The sequence below is a fragment of the Lupinus angustifolius genome, chromosome LG08 (assembly GCF_001865875.1).
Source record: "Lupinus angustifolius cultivar Tanjil chromosome LG08, LupAngTanjil_v1.0, whole genome shotgun sequence".
In the NCBI taxonomy this organism is placed as follows: domain Eukaryota; kingdom Viridiplantae; phylum Streptophyta; class Magnoliopsida; order Fabales; family Fabaceae; genus Lupinus; species Lupinus angustifolius.
Window position 1 is genome coordinate 4,265,175 of NC_032016.1, and position 24,323 is coordinate 4,289,497.

Here is a 24,323-nt window from a genome sequence, read left to right on the forward strand (position 1 = left end):
AGCTTTGTATTTGGTATTTGAAGAGAAAGAGTTGAAGGTTGAGCACGAAGAGGAGTGGCAGCAGAAGACGAGAGAGGAGGAGACGCAGCTTCGTGAGGAGGATCGTTAATGGCGTTGGCCATTGGTGATGATACCATGTAAAATAATGAAGAAAACTAAGAAGAGAGAAGAGAGAAAGAGAGAGAGAGCAGTTATTGTAACTAACTCTTAGTTAGTTATTTTCTAATTCTGAATTCTTAATTGATGAGTGCTTACTCAATCCTTTTTATAGGAGAATAGAGGCACAACTGTTTCTTACAATCAGTTTTGCCAACTGGCAATATTAACTACTCTAATATATATTCATTCTGCATTGATATCCATCAAATATCAGGAAAGAAGGCTTCTCTTGTTATTTCATAGGCAAAGTTTCTTTGGTGGGGAGGGGAGAGGGGGGAATTGTGCCGAGGCTGGGGTTTGAACCCAGGTCTCACTTTTTATGTCCCGTAGCTCTACCAATTGAGCCACCTGTTGGGGACAAGGGATCTCTTCTTAATGTGAATAATACAATGTTTTCATTTTAAAGGAAAAATAATACAATGTTTTTATATTTGCTGTCCTATCAAATTCTATTGTAACCTGTAATAAGATTTTGGTTATATGGATTTCCCTGCTTGAAGTTTTACCACACAACTCTAAGAACTACAAGGTTATATGGGATTGAATGTTGGGCGGTAAAATGTCAACAAGAGAATAAAATCCATGTAGTAGTGATGAGAATGTTTCGTTGGGGAGTTGGATAATATATGATTAGAAATGAGTGCATTAGGGAGAAAGATGGAGTAGCTCATATTGTAGAAAAGATGATAGAATCACACCTTAGTTGGTTTCGACATGAGTGAAGGAGACAAGTAGAAGTTCCTGTAAGGAGGGTAGATCAAATGGAGGTTAGTCCAATTCCTTGATAAAGATGAAGGCCAATAAAAACCATAGGCGAAACGATTAAGACTTAGATATCAATGTTTTGTCAATGAATATGATATATGATAGAGCATTATGACATTGTTTGATGCATGTAACCGACCCTACCTAGTGAAATTGAGGTTTGGTTGTTGTTGGGTTTCCCCTTTCAAAGTAACCTATGCTATTCAATCATTTTAATATCATTGTAGTAGTGATTGGAAGGGGGTTAGAACAGTATGGAACACATCATTTGGGTTCTATTTTATTTTTGGTGCACTTTACAAGTAGAGTAGAGCATGACATTTAAAAAGTGGGACATTGGGGTGGAACCAAAGTGAACAGAATAGAACATTCCATCCTGTTCTGTCTCATGCCAAAGGATAGCTGTGATTTATGACACAAAACATTAAAAGATAATTTTCCTATAATTTGTTCAGTGTTGTGGTTAATTTTCCATTATTGTTTGTTTCAAGTACTACAGAATCTTGCAGGTGCTATTCAACTTGGTCCCTACTACTCGCAGTATCACATAGGGTGTTAGACAACCATTTGCTATAGTGGCTTAGCATAGAGAAGTTTGTCTTAGCATAATTCCACAGTTGATTAGAGATTTCACTGAATTGTTCTTGGTGCATTGACATAGAGCATTTTAATGCTTCAATAACTCATTTTGATGGTCGGTGTGATGTTTTACTTGATGTTTGCTGTACAGTATGAGGAGTGGAGACAGGAAGCTATTTGGGTCTCCCCTGGTTACTTATTTGGACGAAAACCCTCAATATGGAGCCAACATTGAGGCATCTGTACATAAAATGTTATCACCATTCAGAAGAGCATATTCTTCAACCAAGTCTTATGATGGGAAGGAAGAGGGTTTCATTTCCACCGGAAGTGATGAGCAATCGAACATCTCCAGTATTGAATGTGAGTCCAGGAATATGACAACTGGCTGCAGTGAACAAGAGGGGACATCCTGTGGAGAGTCGTCTTTCCGACTTGTTTTAACTAATGAAAGCTGTCTGAGCTGTGATCCCATTGAGAAGGATTCACTTATAAAACCTAGTCGACTTATAAGAGTGTTCCTTGACTGGACTGACAGTGAACATCAATTATATGATACCAGTTTTTTGAGAGATCTCCCTGAAGTTCACAAGAATGGATTCACTGTCAAAAAAACCCGACAAGAAGCTATTTCTTTGTTTACATGTTTGGAGGCATTCTTGACTGAAGAACCTCTTGGACCCGATGACATGTGGTAAGGGTTTTTTATGTTCTTGAAATGGATTTCATACTAGACCATGTTCCGCTTTGGGAATACTGTTGCTTTAATCTGTTTCCCCCCTTCTAATTAATTAGGTACTGTCCTAGATGCAAAGAACACAGGCAAGCTACGAAGAAGCTCGATTTGTGGAAATTGCCAGAGATTCTTGTTTTTCACTTGAAACGATTCTCATACAGCAGATACCTGAAAAACAAACTTGACACTTTTGTGAATTTTCCCATTCACAATCTTGATTTGACCAAGTATGTGAAAACCAAGGCTGGAGAATCCTATGTATACGACCTTTATGCAATCAGCAACCATTACGGTGGTCTAGGTGGTGGGCATTACACTGCATATGCCAAGGTAAGCTCGTAATCTTTGATTCTTCATGCTATGAGCTGACATACAAGGTTCTGATTTTGTAAATTGTGAATTATCTCTGCTCTTTTAAATGTTTCTTCTGAAACCTTGTGTTGTGCAGTTGATCGATGACAATAGATGGTACCATTTCGATGACAGCCATGTCAGTCCTGTTACTGAAGCTGAAATTAAATCTTCAGCTGCATATGTGTTATTTTATCAGAGAAGAAGTAAAGGGCAAATGGAAGGAGAATCTCAGGTTCACACAGGTTCTCATGGACAATGATAGGGCATTTGTTTTATTTAATGCCTGGATTATATGCTATGCATAATATGGAGCTTAGGTCCTGGATAGTTTCTATTACTTCACAGCAGAAAACAAGGTAAAAGTTGAAGACAAAATGTTACTATCTCGTAACAGTAATTAAGCAAATATTTATGGGAGGCCCTGGAGAACATGTTCATTGTTGTTATACCATTTTTTGATCGAGAAATTTTGCAGCCTGTGAACTTGTTTAGATATTTCTGTTATTTCATTTCATTGAAGGTTAAAACAGATCATGGACTCATCACCGTTTCAGTGATAGTTGTTTGTATCCATATTGTGAAAGAATTGTACCTTTTTCATCATGTTAGGATTCTGAAACCCATTATCATGCAACAATAGCAAAAAATGTGTGGAAGAGATTCTAAATGATAGCTGATTATATTTGATTTTTCCCCTTCTAAATAATTGCTTATTCTCCTTGAACAGGCGTATGTTTAACTCCATCCGTATTTTTGGTGGTGTACTTTTTTAACCTATACAAGGTATGGTTTACAATGTACCGATCATTAGCAGTTAAATTATTATTTAACATTGTATAAAAAACATTTGTAAAGATCAATGTACTTTTATTGCGGTTTTTATCGCTTCAGAAATGTTAAATGATAATCCAATCAGGTACAAATTTGAGTCACTCCCAAAGCAATTTGTCTCCCTAATATCAATTGAGAGTCTCCATTAATCATATGTTTATGTTTGGTTGAGTTACATTGTTTTATGAGGGGGAAATGTAGAGTTTTATATACTAGTGATGTGGGAACCGGACCGTACTAGATGGTCCGACTGGTTTGACTGCTGACTGGATTTAAAAATGGTTATGGTTTATTGTCTTAACCGGGTGAGGATTGAACCGCTTTAAACCAGAGAAATTTCGATCCGACCGTCTTAAACTGGATTAACCCAGGAAGTAAACCGGACGGTTCACTTAAAAATTAAAAATTGAACAATAATCTAATCCTTTGTTTTACTTCAGTCCAAAAAATATGAAGAGGTGTTACTTAAATGCAATTATACATGATTATTAATTATATAAAATATTTCATTTATTTATAATAATATATTTATAGATAAAAATTATTAACTATGTATGAAATCACCAGGTCAGACCAAACAATTTAATCGATTACACTTAATACGAGACCACTTCTGGTTTGGCGTCCAGATCAAGTTTCACATCTTTGTTATACACTATCACTTCATTAATTACAAGTCATTTTTAATCATTATTGACTCTTCAAATTTTTTTTACAAATAAATAGTGGATAATGTATTAATTGTGTATAAATTTTACATTTAGGATGCATAGATATTACACTATTAAAGACAAAGCCACTGCCGACAAGCCCAAAGCCATTGTCACTTGCCTTTCAGATGAATAACGGAAATTTTCTTTATTTCCGTTTTTAGAAACTTTTCATATTTCTGTTATTGAATTAGTTTCATTTTTTAGTAAGATCCGTTGGATTTGTTTTTTCTGTTTTGTTCTGTTATTTTCTCTTCTTAGTTTTCCTATTTAAAGAAGTGATCAATTGTACTTAAGGAGTTGAAGAATTAATACAATTGATTGAGCCTTATTGTTTCAAACTGTACTTGGTGTTCCTGTGTTTTCTTTAGTTTGTTTCTATTGGCACCATTATTCTTCATTCTGCAGCAAGTTTTTCTTCAAGGAAGTCATGGATCATCAACTTTCATATGGTATCAGAGCACCCTTATGAGGGTGTCTCTGTTGTACCATTGTTGTATTTTCTATTCCCTGTATCTTTGCCTTTCTTTTCTTGCTTTGTTATCTCTTGCGTTTCTGCTATTCGATCCTTCTATGGCCAATCAATTACTCAACCCCATACTTGATCCATCAAGCCCCTATTATATTCATCCTAATAAGAATTCAAGGGCTGCTCTCGTTTCATCCTTGTTGAATGGGCAGAATTATCACCCTTGGTCAAGAGCCATGACAATGGCTCTTGAAACTAATAATAAAATTGAATTTGTGGATGAAACTTTGCCAAAACCCATCTCTCATGATCAAATGTATGCAGTCTGGAACAGATGCAACAAACTTGTTGTATCATGGATCAGTGAGGCTATTGATTCATCCATCGTGAAAAGTATCCTATGGATGGACAGTGCACACGAAATATGGAATGATCTAAGAGAAAGATATCATCAAGGTGACATTTTCAGGATATCTGAGCTTATAGGAGAAATTCACTCAATCAAATAAGGCAACTCTTCAATAGATAAATTTTTCACTCAAATAAAGGGGTTATGGTAGCAGCTAGAAACCTATACACCTATCCCTCCATGTTCTTGTGAAATCAAGTGTCAATGTCTCACTATACTCACTGTTAGAAATTACAGGGAGAATGAGTATGTTATTTGCTTCCTTAGAGGGTTAAATGACTCATTCTCAACAGTCAGATCGCAAATTATGCTTATGGAACCCTTCCCCCCATCAACAAGGTCTTTTCTATTTTAGTCCAGCAAGAGAGGCATATGCAATTCGAAGAACCAAGCTTCCTGGGCAATCTGTCAAACAACACATATGAAACCAGACAAAGGGGTAGAGCAAAGGGGTATAGAGGCATATCTAATAATAGATCCAATGTTCAAACAAGGATGACTAATTTTGGCAGAGGAATAGGACAAAAGACTTGCACCTATTGCCAAAGGACTGGTCATACAGTTGATACATGCTACAAAAAGCATGGATTTCCTCCAAGTTACTCAAGTAATTTTAGCAATATCAATTCCTATTCAAGTCAAGAACCAGATGCACATTCAAAAGAACTTCAAGATCCTATCAGAATGACAATCAAGCAAGACAATGCAGACTCTGATTGTCCTTTCACACTAGCACAACACACTGCTCTAAGGAACCTTATCCAACAATCCATGGATCAAACAAATCACAACACCAATCAAGTGAGCATAATCTCTAACTCTATGCACACATCAAACCAGGAGAACTCAGGTAAACCATTCTTAATCTTATCCAATATATCTAAATCTAATGATTGGGTGTTAGACACAGGAGCAACAGACCATGTCTGTCACTCCCTACATTTATTTCAAAATTTTAAGAGGATTCAACCCCTCTCCATCACCCTTCCAAATGGCAATAATGTCACTGCTATCTTCTCAGGCACAGTAATGTTTTTAGATAAATTGTATCTTACAAATGTTCTGTATGTACCCATTTTTAACTTTAATTTAATATCCATTTCAAAACTCACTAGCTCATTAGGCTGCACTTTAACTTTTTCCACCAACCAATGTCAAATTCAGGACCAACACTCCTTGAAGATGATTGGTGCAGCTGAGCTAAGGAGAGGATTGTATATGCTGAATGAACCCAACAAGAGTTACTATAAACCTCATAATGTTAATGCATACAATTCCTATGATGATTGTAATTTGTGGCACTCTAGGCTAGGCCACTTGTCTCACACAAAAAAATGTTTGCTATGCAAACAAAGTTCCCTTTTATAACATGCAATAAAACTGTCGATCCGTGTGAATTTTGTCACCTTGCCAAACAAAAAAGGTTACCTTACTTAACTAGCACCACTAAGTCTGCTAATTCTTTTGATCTAATTCATTTAGACATATGGGGACTTATCTCAACACCATCCATTTTTAGTCATAAGTATTTTCTAACCATAATTGATAAAAAACTAGGTTCACCTGGATTTTATTTATGCAACATAAAACTGAAACAACACAACTGGTTAGAGGTTTTGTTCATTATGCAGAAACTCAATTTGAATCAAGGATTAAGACCACTAGAATAGATAATGGTCAAGAGTTCCTTATGAGAAATTTTTATCATGAAAAGGGCATTGAACATCAGACAACATATGTTGAAACACCACAACAAAATGATGTGATGGAAAGAAAACATCAACACATACTGAATGTCACTAGAGGACTTATATTTCAATAAATGTTCCTAACTGTTTTTGGAATTATGCAATATCCCATGTTATACACTTAATCAATAGACAACCTATTATTTTCTTCTCCAATAAATTACCCTATGAAGAGTTGCACCAAACCCTTCCTGACATCAGCAACCTAAAAATATTTGGTTGTATTTGCTATCCTTCCACCCTTGTGTCCCATAGAAGGAAGCTTGATCACAGGTCTAGAAAAGGCATATTTCTAGGATTCAAACAAGGCACCAAAGGCTTCATCATCTTAAACATAAAAACCAATGAAGTCCTAATGTCAAGAAATGTAGAATTCTATGAGCATATATTTCATTTCTCCAACATAGCTCCAACTACCACATACAACAAATATAATACCCCTATTCTCCCTGTCAATCAACAAGATGTCTTCGATTATGCCTTCATTGACCAACCTACTACCCAACCTCCCATACATCAAAATCAGCGCAATTCTCACCAAACTAGGCATTCTCAAAGAATTAGAAGAACCCCTAACTATTTAGAAGACTATCATTGCACATTACTGCATGATTCTAATACTAGTGACAACCACATCAAATATCCTCTAAACCAAAACCTCACTTATGACTATTTAGCACATGCCCATAAACATTTTTCCATGTCCATTACCATTAACCAAACACCTACCACATATTCAGAAGCCATTAAATTCGATTGTTGGAGACAAGCCATACAAACTAAACTTAATGCTCTAGCAAAAAACAACACCTGGATCCTAGTTCCCCTACCTGATAACAAAAAGACCATAGGATGTAAATGGATTTTCAAAATCACACATAATACAGATGGATCTATAGAGAGGCATAGAGCAATATTGGTTGCAAAAGGATTTACCCAAACTGAAGGAGTAGATTACATGGATACTTTCAGTCCAGTGGTAAAAATGACAACAATCAGAGTGCTCTTTTGTCTGGCTACCACCTTCAACTAGCACTTGCATCAATTAGATATCAATACCGCTTTCCTCCATGGCGACCTCAAAGAAACAGTGTTCATGAAAATACCTCAAGGCTTGCACTGCTCCAACACCAAATTGGTCTGCAAACTCGAGAAGTCAATCTATGGATTGAAACAAGCAAGTCGTCAATGGCATGACAAACTCACCACCATCCTACTCAAACTTGGTTACTCAAAATCCTTTTCTGATCATTCTCTCTTTATTAGAAAAACTAACATTAATTTCACTGCTATTTTGGTTTACGTGGATGACTTAGTACTTGCAGGTAATGATCTTGAACAAATTATTCACACTAAAGTTGTCCTCAATGACAAATTCAGCATCAAAGACCTTGGAGAACTGAAATTTTTCCTTGGCATGGAAGTTGCAAGGTCAAAGCAGAGAATATGTTTATACCAGAGGAAATATACTCTGAACCTCCTTCAAGAAACTGGGCTTCTGGGATCCAAGCCCTCTACCACCCCTATGGAATACAACACCAAATTGCATTCTCAATCAGGAAAGCCCTTTCATGATAACACTTCATACAGAAGATTAATGGGCAAATTACTCTACTTGACCCAGACCAGACATATCATATGTAGTCAGTTCACTTAGCCAATACCTTGCCTCACCAACTGATTCTCATTTCAAAGCAGCTCAAGGAATCTTAAGGTATCTTAAAAATTCACCTGGGCAGGGCATTTTCTTCCCTAGTCAAAACACCACAATACTTCAAGGCTACTCCGATGCAGATTGGGCCACCTGTTTAGACACAAGGAAATCAGTGACAGAGTGGTGCTTCTTCTTGGGAAATGCTCTTATTTCATGGAAAAGTAAGAAACAGAACACTGTTTCTCGATCATCATCAGAAGCCGAATATAGAGCCCTTGCCATGGCTGCTTGTGAAGTACAATGGTTGCTTTTTCTCATCAAAGATCTTGGCCTCCAACATCCTAAATCTGTCAGTATATTTTGTGACAATAATTCGGCACTTCACATAGCTGCCAACCCGATTTTTTATGAAAGAATGAAGCATATCGAAATAGATTGCCACATGGTTCGTGAGAGAGTTCAAAATAACACCATTCACCTTCTTCCCATCTCAGCCACGCTTCAATTAGTTGACATCTTCGCCAAATCTCTTTCACCTCTTCCTTGTAGATGCATCATGTCCAAACTTGACATTTTTTACATACACATGCCAAGCTTGAGGGGGTCTATTGAAGACAAAGCCACTGCCAACAAGCCCAAAGATAAGCCCAAAGCCATTGTCACTTGCCTTTCAGATGAATAACGTAAATTTTCTTTATTTTCATTTTTAGAAACTTTTCATATTTCTTTATTGAATTAGTTTCCTTTTTTAGTAAGATCCATTGGATCTATTTTTTCTGTTTTGTACTATTATTTTCTCTTCTTAGTTTTCCTATTTAAATAAGTGATCAATTGTACTTAAAGAGTTAAAGAATTAATACAATTGATTGAGCTTTATTGTTTCAAGAATCTCTGTACTTGGTGTTCTTGCGTTTTCTTTAGTTTGTTTCTATTGGCACCATTATTCTTCATTCTGCAGCAAGTTTTTCTTCAAGGAAGTCATGGATCATCATCTTTCATATACACTCTCTTTTGATATACCATTTGAGAGAGTTTTGGTGTGATGACCTTCCTCAACCATATCTTTAATTCCTTTTGGGACCTGCATTTTCTCTCTGATAGGGAAATGTGAAAACTATTTATGATTTTGGTATATTAGGGACCATAATTGTTCCTTATGTGTTAACTTATAGGGTTCTCATTATCCCCTATAGGTCAACCGTTTGGATATTCACTCATTAAGTCCATATCAGTTATCAAGTTTAGAAGTTCTATGGGTTATCAGCAATTAGATCACTTATTTTGTAACTCAATAAATAGTCAATACAATTGTATTAAATATATGATGCTTACCTTAATTAAAAATTATGAATTTCTAACAATCTCCCACTTGGGCTTCATATTTTTTGAAACAATTATATCACATATTCTTTAGGTACACATTTGTATGCTATTTATATTTAGACTTCTCCTTAGTACAATCTGGTTCATCTCATATATCAACTATAGAACCATCGCGACCTTCATCACATTCAAATGTGACTCGACCATGATGATCATCATACCAATATACTAAATGACATAGATCAAATATGGATGAGTGACATGAAAATTTAATGCAATATGATCTTAAACATGTCTATTTCCAACTTATCATTCTTTATTCTTTAGTGAGATCAATCCAAAGTCTTTAATTGCAATACAATAGTTACAATACACAATATCAAAATAGAACAATAAACCATCAATTTTATTATGTATAAAACTATATATGACATCCAAAGCATATCACAAAACATATAGACTCTCACTAAACTAAGGTATCCTAAGGAGCAATACTCATATGAGCAATATGCTCATGAAAGACTTTAGGTACCAAGCCCTTAGTCAGTGGACCAACTAGCATAAAATTTGTCCTTATATGTTCTATGAAAATTTGTCTATTTTGAACACTTTCTTTAATAAGTAGAAACTTGATGTCAATAAAATTTGACTTTGTAGAACTCCTATTATTGTTGTAGTAAAGAACCGTAGACTTACTATCACAATAAATTCTCGGTGGTCTTTTAGTACCATCAACCACACGTAAGCCAGTGACAAAATTCCCCAACCATATGCCATGGTCTAATGTTTTATAAAACAAATCATGAACTCCACAACCATGGTTGAAGGAGCTATGAGCGTCTGTTTAGCATACTTCCAAGAGATAACACCTTCAACCAAGATAAACACATATCCAGAGGTGTAGTGTTTATTGTCTAGACACCCAAAATTCGGAGTCAGAGTACCCAATGATCTCTAAATTCTCAGATATCCGAGAAGTGAACATGTAATCATTAGTTCTCTGTATGTAACACATAACATGTTTGATTGCTTTTCAGTGATACATTTCAAGATTGCTCAAATATCTTTCCAAAAATCCAATGACAAACGCTAAGTCGGGATGTGTGCAAACTTGAGCATACATTACACTTCTTGCTGCAGATGCATAAGGAATCTTTTGCATCTCGTATCTTTCAAGGTCATTTTGGGGACACTTTTCGAGACTAAACTGGTCTCTCTTAGCTATAGGGGTATCCCCTAGTTTATTCTGTCTTTCATGTCAAATCTATTTAGGACTTTATCTATATAGCTTTCTTGTGACAACCTTAGGATACCTTGAGAGCGAATCTCTCAGTACAAAAGAAGCTTCCCAATGATCTTTCATTTCAAATTTCTTCATTAGAAATCTCTTGGTCTAATGCAACAGCCTTATATCATTGCTAGCAAGCAGTATATCATCAAACTATAATACCAGGAATATAAATTTTCTCCCACTGTACCTATGGTGCATGCAATCATGAACTTTATTTGCCTCAAAACAATACGAGGTAACAACTTGTTGAAATTTATAATTCTATTGACGAGAAGCTTGTTTAAGGCCATATATGGATTTCTTTAATTTGCATATCATAGACTTTGAGCCAATTGACACAAAGTTTTCTGGTTGCACCATATAGATCGTTTCTTTAATGTCACCATTTAGAACGCAGTCTTAACATCCATGTTATATAGCTCTAAATCAAAATAAGCTACTAGTGCCAATATTATTCAAGAAGAATCATTCAAGATACCAGAGAGAATATTTCTATATTATCATTGTCTTCTTTCTGAGTGTAGCCTTTAGCAACTAGACGAGCTTTATATCTGTCAATATTACCATTTGAATCCATCTTGGTTTTAAATATCTATTTGCAACCAATATGTTTTGCACCTTCAGGTAATTCGACAAGATCCCAAACGTCATTATCATGCATAGACTTCATCTCGTCATTCATGGCATCGCTCCACTTTTGAGAGTTAGAACTTTTCATGGCTTGACAGAAGTTCAATAGATCATCCTATGTTAACATGATGCCATCCTCATGTTCTTAAAGAAATACAAGATAATCATCAAGAATTACACTTCTCCTCTCTTTAGTGGATCTCCTTAATGACACTTCTACTTTTTGTGGTTATTGAATTTGTTCTATAGGTACTTGAGCGAGAACCTTATTTTTGTCTTGTTCAAGAATATTGCTAGGAACAATATTCTAAACATTATCTTCTATTATAAAAATTGACCCTTGAATGGTAATAGGCACAAGAACTTGTTCACCATTAGTGATAGGTTCTTCCTCAAAGACAACATTCTTTATGTTCTCTTCCTCCCAAAATCAACTTCCTCAAGAAATCTTGCATTTCCCGTCTCAAAAAAGTCTTGAAGTGAGATCATCTTCTATTACCGAAATTGATCATTGAATGGTAATAGGCACAAGAACTTGTTCACCATTAGTGATAGGTTCTTCCTCAAAGACAACATTCTTTATGTTCTCTTCCTCCCAAAATCAACTTCCTCAAGAAATCTTGCATTTCCCGTCTCAAAAAAGTCTTGAAGTGAGATCATATTTAATCGCTCAACGAGAGCGTTCAACATAGCCAACAAAATAGTAGCTAACAGTTCTTGAGTCTAGTTTCCTTTCATGCGACCTATAAGGTCGCGCCTCAACTGGAAAAACTCAAATGTGCAACTATTTTAAGCTTAGTCTTTTATTACTGCACAACTTAAATGGGGTTTTATTAACTACTTTACTTGACATTCTTTCTATTAAAAATGTAAACTGTGGTCTTGAAAGTTTTCCCTCAAAGAGACTCTGGCAATGAAGAATGACTAGTCATACTTCTCACCATATCCTTAAGAGTTTGGTTTAATCGCTCAACAACACCCTTCATGCTAGGTTTGTCTGACATAGTGTATTGCAGAACAATTCCACATTATCTGAGGAAAACACAAATAACTCTTTCACATCATTCTTATTGTTCTTTATTTTCTTATTCTGAGAGGTCATAGCTAAGTAAGCACTTTCGGTCTTATCTCTCTGCAATCTCTCTTCCTCTTGCACATAGTCCTTCTGAGTGTTATAACTCACTTTGAATTTCCCAAAGTGTGAAGGAAGCGAGATCAAAACCAAGTGTACGAGCAAGTTATCACCAAACTCTAACTTAAGTGACTTGAATTTTAATGCGAGATTAGACATCTCCATAAAGTACTCCTTTATGTTTCCTTTGCCTTTATAGTTCATGGAGATGAGTTTATCCAAAAGGTTACTCATCTCTGCCTTTTTATTTTTGGCAAAAAAATGTTTTATCTCTTCAATGGATTTCCTTGCACTTTGACCCTCAGAAATAGAGTCTTGAAACGCTTTTGGAAAAGAGCATTTCATGATCATTACACACATAGGTTAGAGTGTTCACACTTCTAAATTTTAACCTCATCGAGGATTTCCACAATAGAAATGGCTTCACCTGAAGTGCCAGATCTAAATCCATACAACCGATAATAATTTCTAAGACTTTCGGACCTTAAAGTTTATCCCATTCAACAATGAGATGTTCTTAATTTGAACAAAAATATTTGCAATACTAGTAAAAGAACAAAACAATTTGCAATCATTCTTGCAATTAAACTCACATTCAACTTTAATACTTAAACGCAAATGATAATGAGACACATCATGAGTTACCTAGCACAACATTAATATTCAGTCTTTGGACCAAAATATTAACTTGAAAGTGTTACACTCAATGTAGTAATCAAATATTGATAATCAGTCCTTTCAAATAATAAATCTTTCTTTGGACTGACTTACTATTCACATGGAAAACCATATGATTATCACATATTTATTGCTACAAGTATGTTTGTAATTTGGGCCAAATAGTAATCTTCCTTTGGGTCGATCACTATTCGCATAAAATCAAAACATATAATTGGTTTGATATTTCATATCAATCACTAATTATACTCTTGTTTATAATGGTCAAATATTGATCATAATGCATGTCAAATAATAAATCCTTCTTTGGACTGATTTATCATTTACATATACAACTTTATAATAATCACATGTTTACCGCCACATGTGTGTATATAATCTGGTCAAATAATAATCTTCCTTTGAGTCGATTAATACTCACATGGATACATATACACACTAGCATTTGATATTTATTATGAACAATTCATACAAAAAAATGTCACTTTGGCGACTTCTTGTTTAATAGATTCACTTAAAAAGTCAAACAATTTTATTTTCTAAAAGAAAAAAACTATTTAGTTGAGTTTGATTCAAATAACCTTAATCCAAAACCTATATTATTTATATCCACATATAAATATATATACATTATAGCCTATTGGTAGTATGACATCATTCTCATCAGAAAGACTGCATTACGAAATCCAATGATGTTCCTTTTGAATTTTCCATAAAAATATATTACCATTTTATACATGAAGCTTTCCAAATAGAAACAACGTTTCAACAATAGCAACCCCTTGATAATACAATCATCCACCAACCAATGCAACAAACTATGGAGTGTTGTAACCATTTAAACAAATAAGTCAAGTAGTCTATTTACTATATAACAAAACAAAAACTCTTGTCACATCAGCTATGGACACATGTCAACATGTCATACAATGTTTACTCTTGCCACATTAGCTAGGGACACATGTTAACACCTTATGTAAAGTTTTGCCTCCAAAAGCTCATTATCTCTTACTATACAACCTTACACACATTTGTTTAAATTTTTTGAACAAAATAACTCATTAAATAAATAACAAAGGAGGGACAAAACGTTCTGCATTTTTTCTCACATTTGTTCTAGTTGTCGTTTCGTTAGGGTGTCTCTTCCTTTCTCAACACATCTACCATCTTCAACTCTCAAACTCCTCGTAACTATGATTTTCTATTCTTCTCACATGTATGATTTTCTATTCTTTTAATTTTTGTATTTGTTGGTAAGTATAATTTATATTATTTCTCAAATTGTGTTCAACAAATTTATGATCTTCAACTCTCAAACCAACTCAGAGGTATGATTTTATTTTTAGACTCTTTCATTTTTTTCATTTGTGGTAGATATAATTTCTTCATCATATAAATTTCACATATTTTAGTCAACAAATATATCATCTTCGACTCTCAAACTCACTCACAAGTATGATTTTCTATTCATTTAATTATTGTCTTTGTTGGTAGATATATTTTATACTATTTCAATTTTTTTATTTTACATGTAAGATTTTCTATTCTTTTAATTTATGTCTTTGTTGGTAGTCGGTAGATATACTTTATACTATTTCTCAAATTGTGATCAACAAATTTATTATCTTCAACTCTTAAAACCAACTCACAGGTATAATTTTATTTTTATACTCTATCAATTTTTTCTTCATTTGTGGTAGGTATAACTTCTTCATCATATAAATTCCACATATGTTATTCAAGAAATCTATCATCTTCTACTTTTAAACTCACTCAATGATTTTCTATTCTTTTAATTACTGTCTTTGTTAGTAGATATATTATATATTTTTATAATTTTTAATTTCTTTGTAGACTCTTTCAATTTTTCTTTTGTTCATAGATATAATTTTTTCAACGTATAAATTTTTGCATCATAATCATTTTTTGACAATGATATATGTTAAATTTTCTCCCCAGTGTGTTTCTTTTCATCACATATTTTATTCAACAAATTTGTCATCTTCAACTCTCAAACTCACTCACGGGTATAATTTATTTTTATACTCTTTCAATGTTTCCTTTGTATACTCTTTCAATTTTCCTTTTGTTGATAAATATAATTTCTTCCACATATAAATGTTTGCATCGTGATTGTTTTTTCTCACATGATGTATGTTAATTTTTTCTCAATGTGTATATTTTTCTCATCTAAAATATGAATTAGTCATGGTCTTTGTTTCAACATTTGTACAAGAGAAAACTCACCTCCACGAACACAATTATTAGATATTGCAATTACTATGTGAGTGTACAAGAATTATGGATTGGTCTTATTATTTGTTTCAGCATTATAGAAGAGAAAACACACCTCCTAGAATATAATGATTAGAAGTTACCATTACTATATGAGTATAAAAAAATAATGTCTTTATTTTTATAATGTGGTTGTCGTAATTCATTTTTAATGTAAAATTGTTCTGGATTTTTGGCATTTGCATATATGGACAAGAATAATGTCATAATTGTTTGGATTTATAATTCTGTTAAATTATTTGCGATTTCCCAATTTTATGCAATTCTCATTATGAGATAAACCATTATAACAGTTTTGGAATATATATTAGTTACCAGAATAATTTATTACCTATTAAATGACATTAATGAACTCATCCTTAAATAATATAATGGATGAGATCCTTATTTTTTAATATATTACTTATTATCATTGTATTATTTAAATATATAGAGCAATCATATTTAAAAGTAAGAAATCAATTGTGAGTATATTCTTATATTAGATTAAAAATGGCTAACGAATCTGGTGGGAAAATGGAAACTATTACGTCCGTTACAATTGAGGTAGTACATGTGAATTCAATGGGTGAGTAAAAAAATAACAAGTATTTTGTTCAAGAGTCCTTGTAGGTTTATGAAAATTGGTTGATTGTTACTAGAAATAAGAAGATCTTTAAGAAAAAATATGTCAATATTAATGAAATTAAATTGGGAGATGTTATCCATTTTCCTCCCTGACCAACGACCAAAGAGAATAATTCGGTTTCAACTATAATGTCTAATTTTAAGGTGACCAAGGAAAAAAATCTAGGTAACCATAAACATGTTACCAATAAGGGTATTATTAGCCTTAATAACAATAACTATAATTCTCATAATAATTTTATTATCAATTCTCGTGAGAACCAGAAGCATGTCATTAATGACACCATAATTAAAGGAAATGTTCACTCTTCTTTCATTAAGGTTATTTCAAGTACAAATTTCATATTTTGAAATTACTAAATAATGTATTATTAGCATTAATAATAACTCTAATTCTCATAATAAACTATTAGTAATTGTACATAATCGTTTCGACAAAAAATATAGTAACATTAGTCTGTATTAGTTAGAGTCATATTATTTATTGTTTCTTTACAATTCTCATAACTACGTCATTCTCTATCTAATGACATATACATTTGTTAATTTTGATAATCCAATAAATGTCATAGTTCATAGTACTTATCCAAATCTATAATATCATTAAGAAATGAAAAGTTTTTATAAACAATGACAATAATTGAATCCACTATTGAAATTATTGATCAAATAAATGAGTATGTTTTGAGTTTAATTTCAAGTAAAGATATTTATAATCCAATTCAATCAGTTATTAAATTGTTGATGCAAGTATTTTTAAACTTAATAATATTAGGTGGTGAAGAAGAACACAACAATTCTGATTTTATTGATATGTGTATGCTAATGAGGGTCAAACATTCAACATATTAACTCATCAATTTTTAAACTCATTTACAATTTTTTTGTTTTCCACATAATAAAATTAAGTTCTTCCACACTATGATATTGTATATATTTAAACTTTGTCAAGTTGAACAATGAGAGATATTAAATTTTGAAGGATATATCAATTTCAAAATAAGAAAACTTTAAATTATTTCTTATACTTCGAGATACAATCCACATGTAATATGTATATTCTTAACCATGTGACAAAAAATATTATCATGTGCAAATGCACAAGTAACTTGCTAGTATATATAAAACAAGACATGTTCACATAATAGACTCATCACAAGATACGTGGCACAACATCATTTTCTAGTCTTTGGATAGAGAAATTAATTTGTAAGTGGTACTCTCAACATAATGATCAAATATTAACAATTAGTTCTATCAAACAATAGACTTTCTTTGGACCGACTATTATTCACATGAAAAAACTTTATATTTGTTACATATTTATCATCACAAGTATGTTATTATTTAGCAAATTGTGTCTTCCTTTGGGCCGAACGCAATTCGCATAAATAATCTCATACTCTTATGTGTAATTTTAATCAATATCAACAATAGAGGTTACTTTGGTAACATAATGCATCAATTAATTTAAAAATAATTACTAGACAAAAAGAAAACAATATGGGTCCATTAAAAAATTATGATCTTGGTATTAAAACATTCAGATTTGATATCTTTTATGATTACCAAATCTAATCCCATAATATTCCAAAACAATATATATATATATATATATATATATATATATTGGTTCAAGTGGTACATGCTTGATTTCCCTTAAGCAAGAACCCGGGTTCGAGTCTTGTGGATGGAAAAAATGCCCGTTGGGAGAGTTAGCCCCACTTACCTGTGGATGTGCCCGGCTCGGACAGGATTGCCTCCAGTGCGAGGATACCTGTGGGAAACCAAAAAAAAAGAGATACAAGTCATCATCGAAATTCCAAAGCGAATATACTTTAACACATGTTGCAATGATTCATAATATAATTTACCCATAATTCAAATAACCGGAAGTGGATAAAAGTTATCCTCATTATTCATAAATACCAAATTTTTATAACCAATAGCGGAAACATCAAAATCCCTAAATTTAAAAGTTAGGGTTCATAAAAATTGGGGGAAAATATCTTTAATGGAGAATCATAAAATTCAGAACATTTAGTTGTGATACAACTTGTTAAATATTTCCTGATGTTTGGTGAAATATCAATCCCAGGATCTTGAATCTCATGATTCTCACACATAATATAAAACAAGGATACAAAATCATACATGAATCCCTAAATTCATGTTCTCTGATCTACTACTTTGATATACCTTTTGAGAGAGGTTTGGTATGATGACATTCCGCAACCCAATCTTTAATTCATTTTGGGATCTTCGTTTTCTCTCTGATGGGTAGATGTGAAAACTATTTGTGATTTTGGTGTATTGAGGAGCATAATCGTTCCTTATGTGTTAACTTATAGGGTTCTCATTATCTCTTATAGGTCAACCGTTTAAGTATTCACTCATCTCATATTCGTTATCAATATTTTAGAAGTTCTATTAGTTATCAGAAATTAGTCACTTATTTTGTAACTCAAAATAAATAGCCAATACAATTGTATTAAATATATGATACCCACCTTAATTAAAAATTATGAATTTCTGATGAAATCTGGCCCTTTAGAATTAATTAATGAGCGTCACATTTTATTTTTGTTTTCAACACTAATAGCCATGTTAGTAATCTTGTTTAAGTCGTTTTAAAAATTGGACTACAATCTTATATGATCACATTAAGTTTGTGCTAGAAATCTCTTATTATCCTAGACCTAATATCATTTGTTCCGACTAGTGATTGTTTTAGAAGTAGACAAGTATAAGGTTCGTGTTTGTGATAGATAGGGCATAGGACTTCATTAGCTTCAGAGGTTGCATTGTGAGAATTAAATAACACATGTGAGATAGTGCATTATGAAAGAATATATTATCTGATAAGAATAGCCAATAAAATCAATAACTAATGTAATGAAATACATGAACTGGCACAACATGGGTCCAGAAGCTTTCCTTCCTAAGCCGGTAAAGCATAAAGACAATGTGTACTCCCTGCAAAAGTAGAACAACAAAAAATGGAAAAAGGGTCAACTTTCTTTATGCTGCCAACTAGCAAGTGCTACCCAACAAAAGTGATTGATTCTGTCTGTTTCCTAACGAATATATGTGTCATTTGCTTACTCAAATTTGCAATTAGTGTAATGTTTATGCAATTGATGTAAAGATTTATACATATTCTGTCAATTATAAATCCGTCATTCATTTTTATTACTTGTATTTAAAAGTTAATGGTGATTAAATATGAATGGTCGATGATGCAATGACAACGTAAAAAAGTATTGAAGTGGTACATACATTTTTTTTTCTCATTAGTTATTAGATATGTTAAAAAAAATAAAGTCTACATGTAATCTTAATGAAAAAGTATAACAAGGGTTATAAAAGACATACAAAAAATGGGATTTATATATGATACTGGTTAACAAGTGCTAATACATTCTTTAATTATGAAAGTCCTATGTTTTTTTATAAAAAATAATAATTTTATACTATAAAAATATACTCTAGGTGGCAGTTGGCAACCTATATGAAAAAGTATTGAATGGATGAACCAAGTTGGCCAACCACATTATGATTATAAGATCTAAGATAAAATGTGTAAATTTCCAGCTTGCATCTATCATCTATCCATCAAAACATGGAACATTGATGACTATTGATATGCTCTTTGTGACATGGGACTATGATAATTCCAATAGTAAGGGACAAGAAAAGTGAACATTAATAATTGATATCTTCTTGGTTTTACCTTTTCTCTTTTCACACTATGCCTTTACTCTTTCTTCTCTCCACTGTTATGGTGTCTTTGGATTCTAACTGAAAAAATCTTCAAAACTTCAACATTACCAGCTCCATCAGCAATGGCACCAAAAGGGATAAATAAGGACCAAAGGAAAGGCATTTCTCCTGGATTAATCAAACAAAAGTGATTATAAATTTTCTTAACTAAAGTTCACATACAATGTAGGGAGTTAATCAAAAAATATATCTATCTCACTACTATTTGAACACATTTATAAGTTTATTGCCAATGAAAATAGAGGTTAAAAATAATTGATCTTAACTAGAATTACAGAAGCCTAGAAGTTAAGTAACACAATGAAATTTATGAGGAAAAAACTTTTAATTTGTTTAAAGTGATATATGCTATAAATAGAAATGTAATGCTAACATTTTTCTCCTGATTTCCATCCATTGTGAGATGCATCCGATTGATCAGTCTTATGATGTGAGAATTGGTTTATATCTCATATGCATGGATTCAATATAAACTCATACATTTACTAATACCTTGAAGACTAAACCATAATTTTATTTTGAAATTGTAAGCACTCGTCAAGGTATTTTGAAACTAGGAAATTTTCCTGATTTTTGTTATTAAATGTCAAATAGGTCCATATGATAATAACAACCACTTAATGATAATTTCCAGCACTAAAATTGGCAATTCCTATAATTAGCCACTAATCTAACATATGCTTACAGTTATAGACTTATAGTGACTTAAATGATGATTTGCTTTGTTTTCAACCTCAACTATAGTAATATCAAGTGAACTTAATACTTGAAAAGTAAAAAACAGCAGTGTTAGTGTTACTAACCGGTGAGGTAGCAGAAGAAATGTTCAAATAACCGCTGGAAGAGCTAGTCGGCAATGGTGGCGTACCAGTGTTGATAGTAGCACCACCACCACTACTATTGCCAATGGCACCACTTGTTGAAGAAGGCAACCCAAGTGCATAAGCAGGACTACCATCAGGCTTAAACAATCCGTAATTCCTCTCCGAAGTAGGCCCGGGCTTCATGTTCTCATTAAACAAAGCAAATACATAAATATTCAAATCTGAATTAGGCCTCATTGGTGTTCCCTTCCTATTTCCCTGCGCCACCAGCTTTATCAAATTCCCATTGTACCTCTTTGCATTATCAATCGTAGCACCCGCTTCATCATTGTCCCCTTTAGAGGGCCAACCAGTTTCTGAGATATGAACTGGTAACTTTCCATAGCCCAACGAACCGAGAGCTGAATAAACTGCATCAATCTGTGCGAACAACATGTTATCATAGTGGAGGTTTGTGGAAGAGTCTACTATTCCTTGGTTTGGTTGGAAGAGGACATAGTCGAGTGAGACTTGTTTTGGATTGGCCTTGTAGGCGAAGTAAGGATATGCATTGATGAGAAAAGGCGATCCGGTTTTGGCTTGAAAGCTTAGGATTGGAGTTAGGCATGGAGTCAGGTCTGGACGGAATGCTCCAGCAGAAGGTGGATATGAGGTTTGAAGAACTGCCAATGAGTGAGTGGTGGTGACCGTAACCTGGCAAAAAGTAGGACAGAAAATAAAGAATTGAGATAGAAGTATAATGTCGAATTCTGTTAAATGCCGAAAAGTTTCCAAATAAACTTGTCACACAAGATGTAATCATTCACATGAATCATGCAAATTAGTCAATCAATTTAAAATGCAAATTGGAGGCTCTGAATATCTGGAAACAAGAAAACAATTCAGATGCTAATCAGTCAAATCCAAAACCAATATCAGTTGATTTGAGTCATAACTTATAAGATCTTGTTATCTCATGATGAATCTATCAAAGAGTTTTACTACCTTAATGAATCTTTCAGCTGGGCTCGAAATCATCAGAGTTCAATGTCAATTTCAAAAATTCAAGGTCTCATTCAAAGAAAATCAAATTTCTGCTCAGATCAATTGCATCTAAACTTCCCATATCTACATAATCGTACCACAAGATCAATTGCATCAACTGCTAAAACTGCAGCTGGCTTAAATCAAAACCAAGCTGCGATTTTGCTTTATCTCACAATCACATTTTTTTAATTCTTTGTTGTCTACAAACATGGTAATCATAAGCTTAATATAAAGCTAAATCTTAAACTAAAACCTTGCTGCAATCAATTATAGTAAAAGAAACCAATTCCTATACAACCAAACCTGTTTATCAAGACCGAGATTTTGAAGAGCAGAGTGAACACTCTGCATAGCCGGAAGCAGCGAAGAAGTGAGATCAGTATCATTAAAAGTAAGCACTTCATTCCCAACAAAGATACAAGTTATATTAGTATGAGGTAGATAAGGTTGTAAATTAGAACTGATCCAAATTTGAGCTTGTTTCGTATCTCGCATTTTTGACATGAACTCATTCCCAAGTCCAACCATAATTTCCACTCCTGTGTTAGCAAATGCTTTAAGAACTCGAGGATCGGCGTCGTAGAGCTTCACCTTTGTAGCTCCAATTGATCTCACCAGTGGCACCACATCGTCCGGTGTTGGTAGGTTGTTAGCTATCTGGCCGTAGTTGATCCCGATCGAGGATGCATTCATTGAACCAAATACAAGAACTAACATCAAAATAAATTTGTTAATCCGTGATTAGATGAACAACAAAGCGAGAAGTGAGTCTCAAACTGTATCTCAAATTATGTGTTGTAACAATGACAATGAATCAAAAATAGACAAAACAACAAATTTTTTAATTTTTTAATTAACATGACATAGTTTGGGACACAGTTTGTGATAGATTGTTGTCCATGACAAAGTGTGTAAACTTGATGCTTACCTGTAATAATAAATAAGAGGAAGGAAGAAGAGGAGTTAAGATCCATAGAAGTTTTTTATATTTGTGTTAGTGGAAATGAGTATTTAAGTTAATGAGTGAATGTATAATGAAGAAGAAGAGAATGGAGATAGAAAAGTGAAAGGTGAGGAATAAGATGCTTTGTAACGGAATGTAGCAAGTAACTAGGAAGGCTCCAACGTCTACTTTTATTATCTTTGTTGGGAGAAAAGAAAATTTAAAAGAAAGAGAGAAAAGTTTGGGTGAGGGGTGAGGAGTGAGGATGATAGAGCTTATGAGAAAGTGTTGAAAATATGTGTATCAGATCTTGGGAGGTGGTCAGATACACAAAAACTGCTAATCAAAGAAAGAGGGTGACACTCCCAATTACTTAGGAGTTATGACATTTTTCACTAACTAGTTGGAGGGTACAAGTTAATAAATGATATAGAGTGGAATATAATTAGACTAAAATAACTTTAGGTTTAAGAGTGGAGATCTTCAATAATATTATTTTTCCTTTCTATATCAACCGGATAAATTCATGACAACTAATAAAATTAGGCTAATAATTTTTTTATTAGCAACTAATATTCATGACAATTAATATAACTTTGTATATAGAGATAAAAAATAGTGGTATAGAAGATCTCCATTCTACCTTAAATAAAAAGGGGAATACAAGATGAAAAACAAGAATAATAAAGTAGTAAATAAGAGTATAATATGAAAGTGAATTGAGTTTATAAAATATTAAAAAATTGTAATAACATGAAAAAAAATCAAAATATCACAATTTTTGGAAAGGAAGGAATAACTTTAGAAGAAAAAAATGTATGATTTTTATATATTGTTGATGTATCACCTATTTTTATATTTAATCATTATTAACTCTTTGAAAAAAAGGTAATCTAATTAAATGGTGGATGATGTAGTTAATATATATAAACTTGAGAAAAAATATATACACCGATGATGTAAGAGTTTTATTTACTATCAGTTCATTATTCATCATTCGTTTTCAATTTTTGTTGATTCTTCAGAAAACACAATACAAATGAACAGTGAATAATATATTAATTATGTGTAATCCTTACTTCATAGTGAATAGATATTACTATATGATACATAAATATTTTACTATAACTATAGATAGTGTGAATAAATAAGTCAAAATGACAATGATATTACTTTAACTATAGGTAGTGTGAATAAATAAGTCAAAATGACAATGATATTACTTTAACGTTAACTAAGTGTATACTTTTCTAAATGTGTGGTTTTGCTCCATGAGTGTTGAATTTATTATCTGAAATTATGCAAATGTCTTGTTGGTAATAATATTATTTTCTGATAAAGTTATGCTTACTGATTT

The 24,323-nt window shown here is 32.9% G+C and overlaps 2 protein-coding genes across 6 annotated transcripts; one reads left to right on the forward strand and one right to left on the reverse strand.

Moving 5' to 3' along the window:
- On the forward strand, window positions 1,151-18,753 carry LOC109353343 (ubiquitin carboxyl-terminal hydrolase 10-like). 3 transcript variants are annotated; one of them, XR_002108446.1, is made up of 5 exons: window positions 1,151-2,197; window positions 2,299-2,569; window positions 2,688-3,035; window positions 12,612-12,617; window positions 18,742-18,753. XR_002108446.1 is itself a non-coding variant. In XM_019595577.1 (3 exons), the coding sequence occupies exons 1-3, from the start codon at window positions 1,656-1,658 to the stop codon at window positions 2,850-2,852; spliced, it is 978 nt and encodes a 325-aa protein (XP_019451122.1). In that variant the 5' UTR covers window positions 1,151-1,655; the 3' UTR covers window positions 2,853-3,297. The 3 variants fall into 3 exon arrangements, 1 of the variants encoding a protein (XP_019451122.1); XR_002108447.1 differs by lacking the exons at window positions 12,612-12,617; window positions 18,742-18,753 and having other exon boundaries at window positions 2,688-2,949; window positions 2,996-3,297; XM_019595577.1 differs by lacking the exons at window positions 12,612-12,617; window positions 18,742-18,753 and having other exon boundaries at window positions 2,688-3,297.
- On the reverse strand, window positions 19,149-23,243 carry LOC109354915 (glucan endo-1,3-beta-glucosidase 11). Of its 3 annotated transcripts, none has more exons than XM_019597731.1 (5): window positions 22,966-23,243; window positions 22,327-22,750; window positions 20,977-21,690; window positions 20,146-20,281; window positions 19,149-19,366 (listed from the first exon to the last, which is right to left on the reverse strand). In XM_019597731.1, the coding sequence occupies exons 1-4, from the start codon at window positions 22,995-22,997 to the stop codon at window positions 20,204-20,206; spliced, it is 1,248 nt and encodes a 415-aa protein (XP_019453276.1). In that variant the 5' UTR covers window positions 22,998-23,243; the 3' UTR covers window positions 19,149-19,366; window positions 20,146-20,203. The 3 variants fall into 3 exon arrangements, with proteins under 3 accessions (XP_019453276.1, XP_019453275.1, XP_019453277.1); XM_019597730.1 differs by having other exon boundaries at window positions 20,124-20,281; window positions 22,966-23,242; XM_019597732.1 differs by having other exon boundaries at window positions 20,124-20,281; window positions 22,327-22,733; window positions 22,952-23,242.

Coding starts and splice junctions, on each gene's coding strand:
- LOC109353343 (XM_019595577.1), top strand. CDS start 1,656: ATGAGGAGTGGAGACAGGAAGCTATTTGGGTCTCCCCTGGTTACTTAT. Junction 2,198..2,298: donor CTTGGACCCGATGACATGTG/GTAAGGGTTTTT, acceptor CTAATTAATTAG/GTACTGTCCTAGATGCAAAG. Junction 2,570..2,687: donor ATTACACTGCATATGCCAAG/GTAAGCTCGTAA, acceptor TGTGTTGTGCAG/TTGATCGATGACAATAGATG.
- LOC109354915 (XM_019597731.1), bottom strand. CDS start 22,997: ATGGATCTTAACTCCTCTTCTTCCTTCCTCTT. Junction 21,691..22,326: donor ATCTCGGTCTTGATAAACAG/GTTTGGTTGTAT, acceptor ACTTTTTGCCAG/GTTACGGTCACCACCACTCA. Junction 20,282..20,976: donor TTTCTTCTGCTACCTCACCG/GTTAGTAACACT, acceptor TGATTAATCCAG/GAGAAATGCCTTTCCTTTGG.